Source organism: Numenius arquata, chromosome 3 (assembly GCF_964106895.1).
Source record: "Numenius arquata chromosome 3, bNumArq3.hap1.1, whole genome shotgun sequence".
Lineage (NCBI taxonomy): Eukaryota > Metazoa > Chordata > Aves > Charadriiformes > Scolopacidae > Numenius > Numenius arquata.
Genome location: NC_133578.1, coordinates 65765983 through 65787011, shown reverse-complemented (window position 1 = coordinate 65787011; position 21029 = coordinate 65765983). Strand labels below are relative to the sequence as shown.

At 42.9% G+C, this 21029-nt stretch overlaps 1 protein-coding gene across 12 annotated transcripts in view; it reads left to right on the top strand.

Annotated features, from left to right (window-relative positions):
- The window catches only part of MTSS1 (MTSS I-BAR domain containing 1), a 127524-nt gene that overhangs the window by 82100 nt on the left and 24395 nt on the right, over positions 1 to 21029 (top strand). For 8 of the 12 annotated variants that reach the window (XM_074146036.1, XM_074146045.1, XM_074146037.1 and 5 more), the window contains exons 4-6: positions 10430 to 10514; positions 11748 to 11839; positions 13608 to 13682. In XM_074146036.1, coding sequence (XP_074002137.1) covers positions 10430 to 10514; positions 11748 to 11839; positions 13608 to 13682 — 252 coding nt within the window. Of the gene's footprint in view, positions 1 to 10429; positions 10515 to 11747; positions 11840 to 13607; positions 13683 to 19224; positions 19237 to 21029 lie in introns of all 12 variants that reach the window. The other 4 variants (XM_074146040.1, XM_074146043.1, XM_074146035.1 and 1 more) reach the window with 1 other exon arrangement.

Here is a 21029-nt window from a genome sequence, read left to right as displayed (position 1 = left end):
AGGGGACCATACAGGCACATGCACTTTCCTTCCAGCTGAAGGAAGGGCATCCCCTACGAAGGGTATTAACGTTGTTTTGCATGCTATTGCTAAGAAAGCCTTAGCAGCACTGTGTGTAGATGGCAGCCTTATTTAAATCTGCCCGACCTCAGTTGGTTTGATGATTAATGACTAGAAGATGAGCAGGATGTGGCTAGAATGGTACTATTACTCTGAAGGTTTGTCCTGTGTGCAGTGTAAGGTGGGAATCCCCTCCTGCTCCGCTCCTAGAGGATGTTCCACAGGCGGAGGCACAAAAGGTGTTCTGCACTGCAATGAGGGAATGGCTAAAAAGGTGGAGAAGCAGTGCTGTAAAGCAACTTCTGTGGGCACAGGATGGCTTCTGCTGCCAATTTTAAGGCTTAAATTTCAGGATTTGCAAAACCCTGTTCTTAATTCATCTTTGTTTTCCTTCTGTCTTTTTGGTTTCTAGTCCTTTTCATTGATTCAAATCCTGGTTTCCTTGAAGCTTCTTGCAGTTGTTCTCACAAAGGGCGATTGAGTGGTATTTTAAAACTTAGCCTTCTTGCACAGATCTTACAAACCTGGTGCGAATTGGGGGGGGGCATTAACAGGCAAATGCAGCAGAATTACATCTGCTGTTCCAGTGGTCAGAGACGTGTTCACTGCAGTCCAACAGAGCTTGTTCGGAAGAAGAAATCCAGTTGCTCCGTCGTCGCAGAAAGAGATGAGCACGTCCTTGGTGTTTGGATGCCAGTCAGCACTGCTCAGTGTCTTGCTGTACGCCGTGTTTGTAATGCCGTACACCTCTGCAGCTTCATTTGATCTTGTCTACAAGTTGTGCTTTTTTTCTTTTTGTGAATCAAAGAACTCTTGAAGCTTTTCTCCTGCTGCACTCTTCATGGTTTAGGCAGACACTTTCAAATGCAGACCGACAGCGTAGGTTGTTTGGAAGGATTTGTGGGATAAACAGGAGTTTGCCTGCGGAGCATGTGAATCTGTGCATTCAAAGCAGCCAAAGATCTGGGGGGCACGGTCCTGTGCTTGTAAGCTGTCTCACCTGACCTGCACGCAGCCCTGCTCTTCTGTGAAGCTTGCTTCACTTGCTGCTTCCAAGGAAAGGAGAAAATGCCCGTACCTTTTCTAAATTCAAAAGTATGAATTCAGACTTTGCTGTGTCTTTAGGAGCATATGTTTATTGAGTTTGTGGCCAAAAGCCCAAAGACCTCTGGTTTCTCTGCTTGGGGGTGACTGTCCTCATTTCACTTTCTGTAACAGGTGGAATATTACGTTGTTTGTTTTTTTTTTAAGCCGAGTTCAGTGTTGTGTAGCAAATTCCTTCATACTGCGGGCTTAAGCAGCCAGCTGGTGTCAAACCCATGCGGTGACATTCTCCTTTGCTTTTGTGAAAATTCATTACATTGTAGTAAGGCTGAGGAAGGTGAAGTTGAAAATAAGTGGGATGCTGCCAAAAAAACCCCAAACCTATCAGTGAGGACAAAACTAATTAACTGTTTGAGAGCTTACCTGATGAACAGCACAACTGTCTTTATATATAGCACCAGGCAAAATGAGCTTTGGGGCAATCTGGGTAACTGTAAACACTAGCGCCCTGGATTCCTGTTACCCTTTTGTTGTCTGCCACTCAATTAAAGAGGTGTGCAGGTTCTCCCTGTGTCTGCTGATGAGTCTCCTGAGTATTAGAGGGTAGCTCTGCGAAGTCAGTGTGTTTTTAATCTCTAGGCTTCTACCAAGCCAGGTTGAAATGAGCACTAAATAAATAGAAAGGGATGAAGTTGAGCCGTGGGTATTTCAATAAATATTTGAGACGATTTGCAAATGGCCTTTGGAGCACATAGAGCAGCTGCCTTGAGAAGGTACCAGAAAGGAGGATGTATTGCCTTTTGAAGTATCCCCACCAGCGTTCCCCCCATATATGCCAGTTGCAGTTAGAGCTCATTAATGCTGAGCAAAGCCATGAAGTTGCCCCAGCGAGAGGGAACCACGTCCCTGAATACCTGGGGTAGCAGCAGAACTCCCCCATGTGCCCAGGGACCGAGATGCTGTGCTCAATGCTTAGGTGTGTGTTGAGTCTTTTGATGGGTTGATGATGCTGTATCTCTGTATAACTATCTGAAACATAATGGAATTTATCTAAAATTTCTTGAACTGATAATTCCTTAAGGTGGTTTGAATTATTTTTACCTCCTTTTATCCCTCCACGATCTTCCCCTCCGTTCACTAAGGAAGCATGATCTGTTGGAAGAAGTGACAGCATGTAAAAATAGCACTGCCTTATTCTGCAGATTTGCTTGCTGTGGGGTTTCAGTTAGGTCTGCTGACTTGGATTTATAAAAAAAAATAATCTTTTTCTTCTGCTTTTTGCACCTGCTTGCCCTGGTTGTGCTTGATTTTGTGCTTTGGAGGCAGCAGCCATTTGGTCGTAGCTGAAATCCTTGCTGGATTGGGATCAGCAGCACAGGTGGTTGGGAGACCTGAGTTAAGGAGCTTTTGACTTTTAGGCCCAGGGGTGTTTGCAAGGCCGATAGCTGAACACAAAGAGGGGAGATACCTGTAGGCTTTTCACACCTCCTGTGGAAGTTGCCAGTTCAAAATAAGCAGCGCGTGTGCTGCTGAGCACGCGGTGGAATTGCACTTGTGGTTCCAAGCCATTTGCTGTAAGTGTATTATCCCTTCCCCTCATTGAATATTGCTGGCGTCTAATCAGATTACATCGCAGTTCATAGCTGTGCCCAGACAAAATAAAGAGCTGTACTTCAGAAGAACATAAGGATCGTGAGTTACGGCCTTCTTCACACATTGGGCTGACGTTAATTGTTCATTTACAGCGAGATTCATGAAGGTATGGAGACCAATGAGTCTGGCTAGCTAAATAGGTCTGAACCAGATCGCTGTCTTTTCACCATCTGGAGAACGCAGTGGAGTGTGGTCCTCGGTGCAGTGAGGATCCCTGGCTGATGGAGCAGGCCTTTAGGTACCCATTGGCTCAGCTCTGGGATGCTGCACAAGTGAGGGGTTACTCCGAAACTGCACACAGGCTTGGCCTTGTGTTCTTCAGGAATTCCCTTTTCATTATAAAGAGTCCTTTTTATTAGCGTGCTCCTTTTTTTTTTTTTTTTTTTTTTGGAGAGCAAGCTTGGTGACTCACGTCGCCTGCCTTTCTTAAGCCGTTAGTGGGTGTAGCATTTGGAGCAAAGCAGTTGGATCTGCTCAGATTAAGACTGTCAGGTTTATCTAGCTATTCATAGAATGATTTTGGAAATATGCTTGACTATAAATTTGAAAAGAAATGGGGAAAAGGTATGGATGATATTAGTGGGTACAGCTTCATTGTGAGTACAGATGTTCAGCAGACCCTGTATGTTTTCAGTAATGAAACTATTTGTATTCCAAAGAATAAAATGTAAATAACAGCCCTTGGAAAACACAAGAGTGGTATTTGCTCTTCTAAGCAAATCTGTTTCTAATGATGCTTTATTTTTGTGGCATTAAAACCTTGATACGGAACTCTGCGTTCATAAAAATGAGCAACAAGCACCTGCGAGGAGGGATAGATACTAATTCTTGAAAGGAATCTCCAAAAGCAAAATGCTGCTGTCTGTGTTGGCAACACCACTTATGAAAGGGAGAGGACGAAGCCAGCTTGCAGCCCTGGTACAAACATGCTCAAACTTGAGGTGTTTGTTCCTGAGAAACACTTCTGCCTGGACTTTTACTGCTCTCTTAACAGGATGTCATGGTTCAATGATGCATTTTGTGTCTCTTACAAGTTTTTGAATCAATGACAGACTTGTTAGTTTCTGCAGAATTGAATTGATGCATCCTATGATAACTTAAACCTTCCCAAAGTCTTTCCAGCCACCGGTCTGTGTGACACCCTCTTTAAAAGCAGAGGACCATCGGTGAGCTTCTCAGCGTGCCCTCAAGGCTGACCAAACCTTCCAATTTGTCCAAAGATCATAGCACAGCTGGTTCATGGCCATATTTAATGTGTCTGACAGACCGTATAATAACCTCTGTGAGCACGGGTGAAATTCCGACCCCGCTTGTTTAATGGCAACGCTCGTGTTCACTCCCGTGGGATGAGGATTTTGCCCAGTGTTCTGTGAGGAGAACAGCTAGGGTAAGCAAAAACGCTGCTGAGCAGGGAAGTAAGCTAAATCAGAAGAAGTCATAAGAGCTTTCTTGCATGTTCTCTAACATACTGACTGGAACATGGTCATAGTCTGTTTTAAGGACGTCCTAAAGCTGGCGGTTGCCAGGGCAGGCTGTAGGCTGGGGGCGGCTCAGGCTTCTTGTTCCTTTTGCTTCTTTACTGCTTTAACTAGCTGCCACTCTTCTCCTTAACTCTTCTTCCTCCTTTAAAATCAATGCAAATCCAATTTGAGATCCTGCTAGTACCATCCGTGAACAAGTGCTAGTTTCTTTTGCAAAAGAGAAAATAAGCCACATACTGCATTTTTGCCTCAGGATCATCTGGACTGTGTGGGTCTTTAGCAAATGTGACAACTTCATATCAGGCCTCTATAAATATGTTTTCCAAGTAATTTACCCAAAAAGGCACTCAACTGAACACTGCAAGCAAGCTGTTCCTTTGCAGTGACAACCACAGAGATGTGGTACATGGCAATGGTCTGCCACAGTTGTTTTATTAAATTTGGTTCATCTAAAATCCTTAGGTGTTTGGCCTTGAATGTGCATTTGTTGATCCAGTCTTCTCTGAAAGGTGTCTAAATTAAAACTTTTTTTAAAAAAATACTTCAGGAAACGATTTTTAGCTGGTTTTGAGCAGCAACTTTCAGGGACTTTGCCAAGCGCTGCTCAGAAAGATTTTTAGTAGCTGTAGGAATAAGGGTGTCCTGTTTTCTTTTCCTGGCTGGTAGATGCTGAACAACATCCCTCTGTTGTCTGCAGTTCTTGACGTGTTTTTCCAACCTACGAGCCATTGGCCGTTGACACCCTGAAACATCAAGTGCTACCATAGCTCCATTTTCAGATTCCTGTCCCAGTGGTAATGCTTACAACCCCTGTGCTGGTCACTTTTAGGCAAAAGCCCTCCTTTTTTCCCTGTCTGCTGTAACACCCTGGCACTGATCCCATCATCCTTGAGTTTCACGGAGGCATCCGCATAAACAGTTTTGCAAGATCAAGGTCCATGCCCCACATAATCAGTGATGGAAACTGCTTGCTCTTCTAACAGCATGAGTTTGGATAAGGGTTGAGTAATGACCATTAACTTAAAATGTCCTACTGTTAGTCATCCTGTCATAGCCTCCGTGCTCAGAGTTGTATTTAATAGTTTAGCCTCTGTTCCACTCCTGCTTTAATCTTTGCTGGAAAATGGAAGCCTCTTCTGATAACTTTGAAATTACAAAAGTATTACACCCATTTTTCATCATTCTCTCCCTTTTGGGAAAGAGGGAAGTAGCTGGCACATTGGGCTCTGCCCTTGAAGATAAAGATGAGCTTGTTAGTAAGTTGGAGCCTGAAAGGCACTTCCTGAAAGGCAGTCATCTTCTGAGCCTTCTGGGGTTGCTCAAGAGTGAAGTGAGAGGAGGAAGATAAGAGGTTGATTGTAGCGGATTGTTTGGAGTATACAGAGGCCGTGCAGTTGTACAGCTGCACATTTCATCAAATAATCATTTCCTTGATATATGATCATTATTAAATACAAACATAATGACTCCAATAAAACAATTGAGTCTCTTTCCTACAATCTCTCCCTGTTGTCTCTCTGCCATGTTGAATGACAAGCAAGCGTCAAAAGAGAATCATTTATGCCTTTATAGTGGACTCATTGTAGTGTCGTGATCCACAGGCTTTCATTTAATTATCTTACATGAAAAAGGTTTTTGGTCTTTTGCAGGCTTAGGCAGGAGCAGGGCGAAGCAGGGAAGGTGAGAGCAAAAGCACATTTTGCCTTGCAGAGTTGCCTTTTACTTACAAGAAATAAGGCTGATGTTATCACCCACTTTCTAATCAAATTTGACAAGAACATTTTGTTAAGCCACTTTCTCTGAGTGGGAATTCTGATGAATATGGCTCTCGTCTCCGGTTTCGAAGTATTACTTTACACTGTTCCCAAGCATTGTTTGCCTTAATGGATGAATAATTGTAGTATGTCAGAGAAGCAGATAATTCACAGCCTCATTTTATAAACTGGGAGCCCAAGGCACAGCAGTTTAACTTGCATAGCTGCAGAGCAGTGAATGGAGCCCAGGTCACCCACCCAACATAGCCTTGGTTTGATGAAAAGTTTGCTAATGTGGCCTCAGTATTTCTCCTCGGGAAATGATAGCTACTAGAGAATGTAATGACTTTTTCCTAGGGACCTGCTTGTAAGTGAAGTGGAGACAGGCGATGCTTTCGGCATACTCCGGATGCACTTCTGTTTCAGGTGCTCTTTTTGCCACCAAGTCTGAGTGTTGATAGCACTGAAAAAGGAGTAACCTCCACTTGGTCTTCTGACCGCTTGTCTCATTGTTCTGTCCTTGAGTAAGAGGGCAATTGGTCCATTACGATAAACGGTAAATTAATACAGAGGCCGGAGCAGGTTTTGTATGGCTGTGGCAAGAAACTTCTTACCAGATTCTGAATGCTCAGCTGCGTAGCCTGTACCAGGACTTGCACACACGTTGATGTTGCTTGTAAGGTCCATCTCTGTGCATGACTGTGCACGTTGGCCGCCTGCTCCTTCTGTGAGTAAACTGCTACTATAACATCAAACAATAATTTATATAAAGCCTATGTTACTCTTGTTCGCTAAGGCCGTCTGGCTGAGATTGGGTAAAAGAAGCAAATGTAAACTAAAATCCCTTGTTACGCTTGGATGTTTTCAAACCACTGCAGTGGTACAAAATGGTTCCCCTCTGCCAGTTTGTGCAGCCAGCTGATCTCAGCCCTTTGGAAATAGGAACATCAAGGCAGTTCTGCTGGTGGGAACCAGCCTTTGCAGAAACCTGCTGGCAGCTGGGATAAACCCTTTGCACCGCACATGTTCCTGGGAGGCACTGCTGAATCCATCGGTAATGGCTATGGTGCTCCAACTCAATAAATCAAGGGGTGGCGAGAGACCTGTATTTAAGGTTTTTTTGCCTTCACAGGAAGCATTTTGATTCGTCACAGGTAATATAGATGGGAACAGGGAGCTAAAACTCTGTTTAACTCCGGTGAGGTTGGAGCACTTAGTACATTCAGGAGGAGCAGTAAGATTCAGGCATGGGAGGAGATGGGCTGCTATTGTCCTTCTTTCAGTCTGATGGCAGATTTTTAACAAGGGATTGCTGAGGCACCCCCAAAATGCAGATTGTTTAGGCATATCCAGGGAAGTGATTCTTTCCGAAATGCTGCTGCTGCTGCTGTTTTGACATCTAGAAACTCTGCAGGAGGTGCATCTCTACCACTGTGGGCTGTCTCACCTGGGTAGGTATGTAGGGACACTTGGACACGGTTCCTGCCTCTGCTAATCGAGTGAGTGCCGAAATTAAAAAATTAAAAAGCCTCTTGTCTCTTGCAAAGGTTCTCTCTCCTACATTTAATTAGACACTGGTAACATTAGCTTTTAAAGAGGAATTGGAAATGCATAGTGACTTTATTGTCTCCACTTGTGTTGAACGGAGACCGGTTCCCCTTTGCCAGGGCAGAAGCTGCTGGCACATGACAGCTTTCCAGTGGGCACCTGCCCCCTTGGCGCTGGATGCTCGGTGGGTCCAGTAGCTGAGGGGTGCATGGTGAGATGGCAGCCGGCTGCAAATGGGAAAGCTTTGAGGAATAAAACCAAAGCTCACTCCTCTCTGCATCCAACAGCCGGGTAAGCCTTGTGGCAAGAGGCTGTGGGGAACTCTTTAAATGGTCCCACGGCAGGAGGAGCAGAGAGGGTGGCTGGAAGGACTGTAGAGGGGACACGCATTTGCTGCAAGCATTATATTGATATTTGTGGTACTGCAGAAATCTCATTTCCAAAGTAGTTAAACTCAGTTTATCCTGAATTCAGTGTTGTAAACTCAGTTCATCTATCAATAAACTCAGTTTATTGATTATAGCACGTTACGATTTTGCAGAGGAATAGGAATCCTTTCTTGCCGTAGCCGTTTGGAGCGATCGTGTTCCCCAGCACTTTGTTTTTAGGCAGGTTGAGTTTAAGTGCCGTTTAGGAGGGATTTACGGCCTTTAGGAAGGGCTGAGGAGCACCTTTCTCAGAGAACTGCTTCAGGAGCTCCTGACCAGTCTTCTAAACCCATCTTCTGCAACACCTTATTTCCAGGAAGGGCATTAAAAACTTCTCAAAACCATTTTTTCCCCTTTTCGTTTGTTTTGTTAGAGTAGTCTTTATTTACAGAATAAAATTAATGCCTCATACTTCCATGCTCTTGTAAACACTTACAGGTGACATGAAGTTTCAAAAGAAGAACCAGTAACCCCTCTCATCCCCAACCAGTTGGGTTTGGTTTTTTTCCTGTGGAATAACCTTTTTATTCCAGGTTTTTTTGTTTTGTTTTGTTCAGGTTTTTTAAACAAGCACAACTAGCAATGTGTAGACCTAACATTGTATAGCTGTTTTGCTGACCTTGCCCATCCATCTGTACTGTGTGTGAAGAGGGTATATTTATACTTTGAGTTTTCAGTTAAAATTTTGTTAGCTTGCAGTTTAATATTAATAGTAACTGACTCTTGTTTCCCTGTGTCCAAAACACATGGTGCCTTATTTCCTATTTATTCTTCTGGAAGAACTCTTCCTTTTCTCATATAAAGGGCTTAGAAGAGCAGTGACACTTAACCATTGACAGTCCTTAATACTCCAGTGTTTCAGTGAGTTTTCAACCTGAAAGTGCTGCCTTCTGCTTAACCTCGATTGGGAATTGTGCTGGTGGTGGCCATGGAAATGCTTAGTTCATTTCTCCATCGCTGCCATTGGGGTTGAGACGCATTAAGCTCCGAGTTCCTTTTATTTGGCAATGGCTCCAAAGAAAAATGCCCATGTTTTGGGACAGAAATCCACTTTGCGTGGCGGACCCTGTCCTCTTCCTCCAGTTGCTTTCTCCCCGTTACGCCTTTCCCCACCGTCTGTGTTGCTGTTCCAGAGTCTATCGCAGCCTGTGCAAGTGCAGCATCGCCGGAAGCGATGGGGCTGGATCCAGGCTGGAGTCCGTATGCTTTTCCCAGCCGCCCATACGCGGTGAGGCGACAGCTCTTCAGTGTTACCAAATAATATTATTTCAAAAGCTCCTTATAAAAACATGAGTAATTGGGCAAGTGACAAAGGACTTTCTGTTTATCTTTTTGAACAATGGAAAATACCAAATAGCCACAATTTGTTCCAGTTATTTATTGTCTTTGTTCCAGGGCCATTTCGTGGGCACAGGATTTAATTCTGCAAGAATGCAGGAAGATGGTGACTTGTGTCTGTGCTTAAAAAATAAATGAAATTATTAAAATTTTCATGTTTCTATACTAGGAAAATATTTTTTACTTGCGCAATACCATTTTTACAAACTAAGGAAGACATTTTACTGTATATTACAAGTCAGTGGTTATTTTAATAATCAAATGAGACTTTTAAATAGCTTTGCTATTCCAGAGAGTCCTACAGTTTGGAAAAGCCTTGGACTGAGGCTGATGTTTGTACCCTGAGAATAGTAGATTTGGTTTGCAAATAGGGACTAAGCAATTATCAAAACTAATGCTAACCAAAACAAACTTATATTGACATTTTATAGGCTTATCAAAGTAGGAAATGGAGGAATGTGTGCTTTTTAAAGGGAAAGCTTCAGAGGGGGAACACTTGCAAAAAATTATTCTTGCTGTCATGCAGTTGTCAGAGAGATGAGTGAGGGTATAGGGCACATAATGCCACCTTCTGGCGATGTAAGGAAAATATATGTGTGGTCTGAGATGGCAGGTACATGCAAGGTACACTCACTGATGGTATGTGTCAGTGATGTATGAGGCAATGTGCAGGATTAGTTACATATTCTGGAGGAGGAAATCCTTTTGAGGCATTGGATCCAAAGAATCTAGAGGTGGGAAAATTGGATCGAATCCCTTAGGTTTATTTCCAAAATGTCCGTAGATGCCCACTCACTTGCCAGCTTTTGACATTGCCAACCCTTTTCTTAAGCTCTTCTGCCATGCAGTTAGGCCTCATGGCACATAAAGCTGCTGGGAAGAACTGAGTTTTAATCGTGTTTAATTGTTCAGTTCTGGTCTCTGGATGAACAAGAATTAATCTCTTCCCAAGGTGGTAGGTATCCCTGAGGTCTGCCCGGTTAATAGTCTGTTTGATTCTACAGTTACTATGAATCTGTTTTACAATTGCTCTGGAAGACTTGGCACCTGCCTAGTTGACCTGCCCGTGCCACAGACAGGAATCTCATCAGGGGTCTCACCTGCCTCGTGTTTTGTTTTTCAGGTGGTACCCGAGAGATTGGGTCTGCTCTCACCAGGATGTGTATGAGGCACAGAAGTATAGAGTCCAAACTCCGGCAGTTCTCAAGGTGAGTGGCTCCATGCCTGGCCTGGCTTCCGTTTGCTACTGGGGAACACCTAAAGCTGTTCACCAGCATTGGCTCTCCAGCTGATCTCTGAGAACAGCAGTTGTTTTCCACTCCGAAGCACACCAGGTGTTGTGAACATGCAGGATTTCACTGCATGTTCTGGGGGCTGGGCTTGTCACCTCAAATCACTCCAAATGCTGCAAATTCCCAGTTCCGGTCCCTGTTGCTCAATGCTGAGCAGGTGGCTGCTGATGGTGACCAACCTGGGTTTTTTTCAGGACTTTAAAGCTTTGACATTAAGCTTTAAAGCAGCAGCAAGTGGTGTGCTGCTTCCTCAGCTTACTGGGGAGCCCAAATAGCTTGCGGCCAAGAGAGAAACTTTTAGCAAACCAGTATGGAAAAGGCAAATCCTCTCATCTATTTTTTGCAGTTACAGTTAGACTGGAGGGGTAATGGGAGAGGATTAATTCATGCGTAAGCTGGGCTATACATAAACAGCCTATTTCTGAAGTAAGTAGTAGTTTGCACGTGTGCCTTTTTTTAACCAGACTTAAAAGTTATACTTGAGGCGAACCAAAATGATGCTTCCTCTTTGCCTGATGACCTGGGAATGTTTCTTCCCCTTTAAAATAAAAATATCTGTGAAATTGGCTGTGAGGACACAACTTTAGTCTCTAGTTACCCCAGAGTTAGCTGTTTAAATGCTTTGATCCCAATCTCAATAATTAGTGGAGCGTTACTAGTGCTGTATCATGGACTCCACTGGTGAGAGGTGAGGCGCATTGGTGGGCAGGATGTTGTTCGCTTGTACAACTGCTCTGTCTTCTTGTGCATATACATGTGTTATTTAAGTTTATAATCTTCATGGCTGCATGAACCTTTCCAGTCTCCAGAGTATCCATTTAAACTGCTCTTTGTGTGACAGATGAGTAGGATCTAACTGTTTACATTGGCCCTGTTTTGGGTCACTCCTCTGGTTTACACTCTGTTCCTCACTGTCCTGAACTTCTGTGCGGTAATTCTGGTTATCTTGTGATGTGGATTTTTTTTGATCCAGTCCTTTCTTTTGCTTTCTCCAGCGTAAACATTTTTATGTTCCGATATTTACATTGTGACACTGGTAGCTGTCGCAGCAAAAAATAAAAATACTCCAATATTGACCTTGGCTCTCTCTATAAGAATAGGGGCATCTGCAGGATTTGATTGCTCTTTGTGTTTTTTCAACAAAATTAGTGCTTTAATTGACTGTCTGATAAACCCACTTCAAGAACAGATGGAAGAGTGGAAGAAAGTGGCCAATCAACTGGATAAAGACCATGCAAAAGGTAGTTACAGAGGAAGAATTCTTTAATAGGACTAAGATTGTAATATCAGCTTTTCTTCCTCTTTTCATGTTTCTACTGGGGAACTGAATGATGTGCTTAAATATGTGTAGCAACTTGTCCTGGTTTGTGCCTCAAACCAGGACACAACTTTTCTCCTCTGAAGTGCTCCCCTCCCAAAGTGCCTAACAAATTTTTAACCCTTGCATATACATTTTGAAGGTTTAGTTTGCAGGACCCCAAGGGATGGGTTGTTTTTCTAGCCTGGTAAGCGGTGACTGGTTTTAGCTCTGTTTGCCCCACTCTCACTGTGTGATCTCCAATAGTGCTGAGTGTTGGGGATGCCACATCTATCCCTGCAAAGCCCTGGGGTGTAGTTAAAAGCTCACTAAGACCATATGATGTCTCAGTCGTAGCGTTCTCCAGAGAATGCACAACCCTGTAAAACATTGAGTATCGTTATTTTATGTCTGATGCGATACAGAAATGTGCACCTGGGGGACAGGAAAGCTGTTTCGTTGGACATGGGATGCGCAGAGCTGAATTGCTGGTGGCTGCTCTAGAGGCTTTCCTGGGGGAATGGGCAGGAGGCAGCAGTCTTGCACAGCAAGAGCATGTTGGTAGATGCCTTTGGCTTTGCAAACTTGTACTGGGGATGGTATCCCGCTAGCATGGTCAGTTCAACAGTGACCCTCAAAAACTGTAGAATTTTTCTATGCCTGAAAGAAGCAACATCAGCACAATTTATTTTGGGGAGGGTGAGAACTGATGGGAAGGAGCGTGCTTGGCCTCCAGAAGAGGATTTGCTTCTTGCCCCACTCTTACTGTGGTCAAATAGAAGCAGATAAATCAGCAGCTCTTGAAAAAATTTCCTCCTTGTGCTCCAGAGAGTGTTAAGCAGGTAGTGAGCAGGAGGGAGGCATCACCTGGGTTCCTGCAGGTAGGGGTGACCCTGGCCAAAGTGACAGTGAGATTTAGGGTTTAGTGGGTAGACTTGGGTGTTGGGGGTGCAGTTGGCCCTGGTAGAGTTCCTGTGCCCGCCACCAGCCTGCTTCTGTTTTTTCCATCTATAGAAGAGTAGCAACATTGACCTCCTTTGTTAAAGTGTATGTGTATATGTATATACATGCATACATGCCTTTTATCCTTTTATTTTTTTTTTAAGTATCAGTTTTCATATCTGGTACCTTTAGTGTGCCTGGACTAGAGGTGGAATATTTTGTTCTGGGATTTTAATTCTCCCGGGATATGCAGCTCATCTGAAAATGAGGACAACTGCAGCGTGCTCCACTTCATCAGAAAGAGCTGGCAATGTGACCCCTCCTTGGGCAAAGTTTTAGCATCCTCTCCCTCTGCCTGACTCTCATGCTGGAGAGGGATCACAGGATATTCTCTGCCTTGCCATTTCTGGATACTTGTTTTTGAGCACAGATGTTTCGAGAAACCTGTCATCTCTGTTTTCCATTCCTGAGAGTGGATGAGTCTCTGAAATGAAAAGCACTCTAATTTTGTACTGTGTTCTCAGTTGTTATTTCTGTAAAGGCTTTGTTTATTTGGGAAAGATTTTGGTATGTGAATGTGCTCACACCCTAAAATGTTATATTAAGCCAAACATATAGGCACTTCAAAATGCGAGTTTTAAGCCTCTTTGATTAATAGTAGCTGTCCTCTTAAAATTTGTAGTCTAATGTCTCTAAACATAGTCTTTTCTGTGAAAAACATCCATTTTAACATTGAGTGTGTTGATAATAGAGACTCTGTGTTTTTTTAGAATACAAAAAAGCCCGCCAAGAGATAAAAAAGAAATCATCTGATACACTGAAGCTACAGAAGAAAGCAAAGAAAGGTAACTTGCTCCATACTTATACTGTTAAAAACCTTTTGTGCTCTGCTCATTGACAAAGATAGAACAGTGATAGGACTTTCTATTGTAATAATTTGGTCCCCTGTAATGTATTCCTGGTACATACCAGAGTACAATTACTATGTGTCATTTAAATCATATTCTGAAGCTGCTGTCTAATGTTCTTATACAAAAGCCTTAAAACTGTTTGTACAAAGTCAATCATGTTTTAAAATAGAGTGCTTGCTGCTAACTTATTCCTGTTAGAAACGTTGACACTGTAACATGACTTGTGCAGATACCTGTAAAATTTTCTGGAATCTTTTGGAATAATATTAAAAAAAGCCATTATGTAAATGTTCTGTAATTATTAACATTTTTCACTGTTCTTCCTTTCTACCACCTTTCTTCTTTTTTTTTTTTTTTTTTTTTTTTAACAGCCTGCAATCTCCTAAACCTTACATTATTCCTCAGAGTGTGAGATGGTGGCATGGGTTGTTGTCAGGGGGAGGGCGCTTGGCAACTGTAGAAAACTAAAGATGAGTAAGAAAAGAAAGGGAGTTCTCCACAAAGGCAATCTGTCTTTTTTAGCAGCTGAGTCTCATGCTCCTGTTGCTCTCCCACCACCATCTTGTCACAGAGTTTCATCATCATGGTAATGGAAACGTGCATCACTGATAGCTGCAGCATTGCCATCGCTAAGGGATTTGCTTGGCCAAGTGCAATCCCCCCCCAAGCTTTGGAATAGTGATTCGGACCTTGTACAGAAGCAGACTTTCTGGTTCCCTTTCCCGGCACTGGGCACTTCCCAGCTGGGTAGGAAGTATGCTTTGAGCAGCTCCCAGCCTGCAGGTTGCAACTTGTGCTTCTCCTCCTGCCTGAAAACTGTGAGCCCAGGGACAAGCAAAATAAATGCTGAGGCAGGGAGTTACTTTAACTTTTTTAATTGCGTAAGTGTTACCCAGAACAGATGAGCTGTCTCGAACTGTCCTTCCTAATAGGTGAGTCAATAATTACGCTGGTGGAAAGCCACATGACTGGAAAACTGCTCCTGAGTTTTAGCTGACTTTAGATGAGGAATGAGGGAGGGAGAGAGAGATGGAAACCAGCAAGAGGGAGCTTAGCTCAGTAGGCTCTGTGTGTCAGTCTTTCTGTGGAAAAGTTGTGTTTTAAATTCAAATGGTCATCTTTAGGGGAACACAATTTTTTGTGATATTATTTTTGGGTGATGCGTAAACATGTTTCTCATTTTGTGTGATGTCTGACTTCAGAACAACAGCTTTAGAGAGTCTGTGATATTCCTTCTTTTAGTTTTCCTTTCTTCTCCCCTTTTCTGGTCTCATTGCTTCTTGTCCCTGTGTGATACAAACTCAGTGCATGGTAGGTGAGAGCTGAGAAAAGCATCTCCGTGATCTGGGAAGAAGGAGCCATTTTTTGAACCTGTTTCACTGAAGTGACAGCTATCTGGCTCCATCTCCCTTTTATCCTGCTTCTGAGTATTGAATAAATCAATCTGCAATCTTGGAGGAGGAGACAGCATTTTCTGTAAGGTGGGAAGAGGAAAGAGAAGCACTTAAAGCCTTCTGGAACTGCAGATGCCACCATAGGTGTCTGTCAGCAGTGGTTAAAGCAAGTGAACTTTCTCCCTGGATTTTCTGGGTTCATATCTCCCTCCCGAAATATGGGCCATGTCTAGTAACAAGGGTCAGCACACTGCTGTCTTGTCCTCCTTCAGGATTAAACATCTTTGAATGGGGAATGGAACAGGCCTCGTTTTGCTATCATTTTTATAGCAGCCATGCTATGATTGAAGTCTTTTTTTTTTTAATGTCATTCCCGTGATTAGTTTTGCTGTTATGACATGCTTTTGGAGTTGTCCATGAACCTGCTGTATTTCTGTGCCGTATCCCTCTGAACTGCTGTCTCACACATGGTGTTTGGGTCCAGAGCACAAACCCAGTGGGACTGAGGTGGGGTTCAAGCTGGTCGCAGAGGGACGTGTATGGGGAAGGTAAAAGCAATGAAGGCTCCTGAGCAGTCCGTACAGGCGGAAAGGAGGAGCTGCAATATTTTTATTAAATATTTATTAGGAATAAAGCATCAGTCTGAGTGCAATGTCAAATGTTGTTATGAAAACTTTTTTGTGTGTACCTACCTTGATAGAGCTGTTTAATGTGCTACGTTGTGAAGTATGTTGCTTTTGCTGTCACTGAGGGATAAAAAAAATCAAGGTGTTTATTTATAAAACTATAAAGCTGCAGAAGTGATGCTACTTTAGGTCACAAATGAGGTTTGAACTGTGGGCAGGGAAACTCTTGGGTGAAACTGTCCTGGCAGGCATGTGGCTGAGTGCATGAACCTCTTACCGTGTCTTCCTCTCTCCTGTTCCCCTGTTGCTTAGACTTAATTTTTTTGTTCTGTTCTTCCTCAAGCAGGACCTGTCCCTTTGATTTTTCTGTAAAGTTACTGACTCACCTATGGGAATTCTAAAACAACCAATTCATTCCCTTCCTAGCGCTTGTAAGAATATTTTTGAATTAACCTTATGATCATCTGTGGGCAAGTGAGATGTTTGCTGAATTCTGGATTTGCTTAAATATGGTGCATGCTACTAAAAACGTCCTTCAAGCTTCCTCTGCTGTGACTGGATGGGAAAGTGGTTCGGGCAGCTTCAGATCTAGGAACTCAAATACAACCCTCTACTTTTCTCATTCGCGTCATGGCAGTGGTGTCCTCTCTCCCTGCACATCGGGCTGCAGAGGCTCCCTCTCGTAGCCCTGGCTGCAGCATGCCTGGCAACTCCCTGCTCCTTGCCCCTTGCCTGCATCTCCAGGGCGTTTGGGAGAGAGGGCCATGGGCTGCGTGGCTTGTCCTGGCTGGAGCACTACAGGTTGGGCACCCCACCTTAGCGCTGAGGGGCTGAATACACTGGGGTTTGCCTCTTCTCTGGCTTCTGCATGGTTTCTGTCTCTTCTGGTTCCATGCGGCCAAGTTGAAAGCTCAGGCCAGGCATTTAAGATCATTTATTAGAAAGTATGTTTGCAGAGTAGGTATGTTAATTACAGTAAAGGTGTTTCCAACGCTTGAAATAAAAGGGAAAATGCCAAGGTTTCCAAACAACCCCCAAAAAGGGTCCTTTTTGGAAGTTTGCTAGAGTATATCTGGTAAAATGACACATCTTGCATTTCAAAAGACCTTACAGGGATAATTTTTGTTCCTTTTGTTGTCTTTGTTAAAAAAAAAAATAAAAAATCCATACGAAGTCCAAATACATATAGTCTGAATAGGATCCTGGTGCACCTCCCAGATCCATGCAGTCCCTGGGGGTGTCATGGTGATCCTCAAAGTGCATCCTTCTCCTTACCCCTCGCTCCAAAGGGGGACAGGCCCACAGGGCATGTTGCCCTCCCCAGTGTTGAAACTTAGCTCTTGTCTGAACAGGTGAAGTAACATCGTGCATGGAACTGCGTATATCTACTAAATTGCTCTTTGTTTTCAGACAAACATTGGACATCAGAAGTTAGCCCAGCTAACCTGAGTCAGCAGAATAATTACGCATATATTTAAAATAAAGTCCATGTTTAGATTTCTGCTGAGTCAGGGCCTCGTAAGTGGATCCATAGCTGCTAGAAGCTGATGATGCTATATTGAATTCAGAGGAGAGACAGCAGCTGTGGCTCTGCATGTAACCATTTTGGAAAGCTAACAAAATGCATGATTCTTAGTTTTTAAAAAAAAGTGTCAAGTGACTAACTTAAAATATAGCTGAATGTTTATGTAAGATCTGGAGTGCATGTTGGCTTTATTTTCTGTATTTCAGCTTGGCTGTTAATGATTAACTAGACAGGTTTCCCTTCTGCCTATAACTTGACTGGTAGGTTTAATTTTCAGGTTCTTCGTGTGGAGCTGTGTGTGAGCTTTGAGGAAAACGTTTAAATCCAAATGGATTTGTGAAAAGGGGTTATATGTAACACTCCCAATAATGTAAGACGTGTTAATGTGAAAACTGAGTTTTATCTCTTAAGCCATTCGTAGAAGTTTCTGCAGAGCGCTCTTAACATTCAGCACATTTCATCTCGTGTCCCATCCATGTTGAGTATTCAAGCTCACAGCCTCTACTTTTGAGTATGCAGCAGTTTTGGAAAGTATTCTTACTTTTAATGAAGTTGAGGGCGTAGAACATGATTATTAATTTACTGTAATACTGCCCAAAGTGCTTTTTCTTCCCTTCCTCGTGGTTAGCAAAGATGACCTGTTCGTGTTTTTGAGCCTTTGCAGCTGTTTTTGTGTTACACTCTGGTCTTTGAAACCGTAGTATTGTTATATTCCTCTCAAGGATGATTGTGCAAACGTCGTGACTCTTAACTGAAAAACACGAAGCTCTTCAACATAATTATAACCAAGGAACATCTCGGTTCTTAGAGCAAATGCTGCCCTTCTCATTCAAGTGGTTTGCACTCTCGCTGTACTCGGCACTTGCCCTGCCTGGAGGGTCAGGCTGGGGAGGGAGGACCCCTGGCCAGCCCCTGTCTCTGCCGGGAGATGGCCTCGTTCCTCTAAAAGGATCGAGTGTGGCACCATGACTGAAGTGAGAGCCAGAACTCTCTGTGAAGTCAGTATGATACAGCTCAGAAGGAGGGAAGCTAATGAGCAAATTATCCTTATCTGTTGCAGGGAAGAAATCCTGTGTGGATGAGGCCATGGTGCCTGCAGGGGTTTTTTGGTGTTTTTTTCTTTTTTTTTTTCTCCCACAAGCTTATAATGTAAGCTCCACTTTACAAAAATTCAGTGAAGACGTGTTGCAAAATCAGTGACCAGAGATATTTCTTTGATTTATTTTCATTCCTTGAGTTTTGAATGTCTCTTGATAGTTCCCCTCTTTTTGACAGCAAGCCAGGTTTATTGCAAAACTTATATATAAAGTTTATATGTAACTTTATATATAAAGTTTTTTAATTAAAATATACATATCATGGTTAATCTTTCTGATGTTCTTCCACATTGCATCAGCAATTAGTTTTTCATTTAATTAACAATCTGTTGCAGTAATTGCAGTAGAGAACATCAAAAAGGGCTGTGGTTACTAACGTAGCACCCGCCTTAGAGTTTTGCCAGTTCCCGAGTTCCCCCGTCCCTGCGAGGGGATGAGCTTTGTGCTGCTTCATCAGCTTGACCAGAGTTTGACAGATGTCTGTGTTGTGCACTTCCTCTGAAGCACGGGTTAACACGTTCTCACCTCAGAATCTGCAAGCTAAACAGAGTTCCTGAACTGGTTTAAGTCTCTTAAAATAAAACTGTATGGTAAATGGTAAATAACCGGGAGTTTCATTTGCAACAGCTCATCAGGAAGCAAAGCTAATGCGTTCATCTTTATCAGCAGCAGAAGTCAAAATAGTCTAGTCCAAACTGCTCGCTCTCTTGTCTTGGCACTGATGATAATGTCTAAACTCTAGGAATGCTGGAATACCAGTTTGACTTTTTTTATTTTCCTTTCTGTGTCAATTTTGTGTCCTGCAATTTCTCACCACGTGCACCTGCCTGACAGCTGAGGCTCTGGGTAAGTCTGTGCCATGCCGTAACCCTGGTGGCTGGTTTATTGTAGCCCTTGCTGTGGCCTCTTTATGGTGTCTGGTCTCCACTAACTGCCTAGACTTTAATTTCTAATGAAACTAAAATATCGCTTAATCTTAATGAACAAACCATCTTTTGATTTATTTTCTTTTGGCATCTAATTGGAACACTGTAAAAGAAGAAAATCAGTATTGTAGATAAACCTCTGGTTTATTTTAGAAAGGGATTAACATGGACTGATAAATCATGTCACAGTTGGGAGAGAAGTTAAATGGAATAGACATGTCATCAAGGTGATGTTGAAATAATTGAATATCTTATTGTTAATATGACCTTTAAAGTCTAGAGCTTAAAGTCCTTAGTGTCGTTCTTTGTAAACCTGTGATCCAAGTCCTCCTTTTTTCTGAAAATCGCATGCACTTTTCTTAACCGATAGATAAGAAATCACTATACTTAACTTCATGCTGGGGAAGGGGTGGAAATCAGCATCACAGTTGTCTCCTCTTTTGCTGCCTGTTCACATCTCAAATCTGTTTAAATCGGAGTGCTGTTTCAGTTGTATTGCAAATTTAAAGTAGCTGCCTTAAGATCTTCTTGTCAATGAAACGTGGTTTTTCTGAATTTGAGAGAAATAATCACACCTCCTCTTGTAGGCGTAACGATGTAGGTGTTGCCCTTTGGAGAAGCCTGGACTGCTTAGATTGGGAGACTCTTAACCCAGGGGCCTTGGCTGGACGCCTGGAGCTGGGCAAAGTGGCGCATGCTGCCTGTCCCCTTTTTTGAAACCACACTTTGTGTTTTTTCTGGTTTGTAATTCAGTCTGGAAGCTTCATTTGGTAACTTGGAGCTGTTCTTTTAAGGGACAACTTAACCATTTTTGAACATGAGCGGCTGATTCAGATCTCCAGTAGCCACCAGACAGATGCAGATTTGGTTGCTGAAGGGGTCTGATGTTAACCCCAGCAATGAAGTTTTCCACCTTTGTGTAAACAGAGGCAGAATTCTTCCATTCTCAGCCTAGATCCATATTAGTTTATTTGTTGGCTTGACTGTGCAGGACTTAAAGGGGTTGTTCGTCCTGGCAGCTGAGGCAGGTATGCTCTTGTGAAGAAGGTGGTTTGGGAATGAATGACTGGGAGCCTGCTTTGGTTTGTATGGGCAGAGGCGTACTCAGCATTGTCTCATACAGTGTAAATTCTGTCACTCTAAAGTGTCCTTCTTGAATATTCAAATTCTGTGCAGACACCTAGAAAAAGTGTGAGAAAACACTCAAGTGAGAATGTGAAAAAATAATAATTTCACCAATATTCTCTGCATTACTTTGTCAATAACAGCATTAACTTCAGCGGTCAGACTTGCATTGAGAGCATCATTCTCCGCTGTTGCTGACGGCTGTGCTGGTTTAAGTTGTCTTATAATATATAGGCATGAAACTGGGTTGAAAATTAGATTTACCTTTTTTCTTCTCCCTAATACATTTTCTTTACTAAAGTTCTTTTCAAACAATGGTTCTTTAAGAAGCTGCATGAGGCTTTCAAATGGGATTCACACAGAACACTAAAACTGAGGTTTTAATGTACGTTGCTCCTTTAAACCTCTTCCACGTCATGATAATGATGTGAAGCACCTGCTCTGAAGGCAACATATTAAGACTGTCCTTGAAGGAGCGGTGGATTCATGTTAATATTGATGAGAAGCAGTTCAGCTCTCTGCAGTTCATTAGCTGTTACTTGCCTGTGTCAAGCCACAAGTCCCAGGGCAGTTGGACCATGGTGCGGC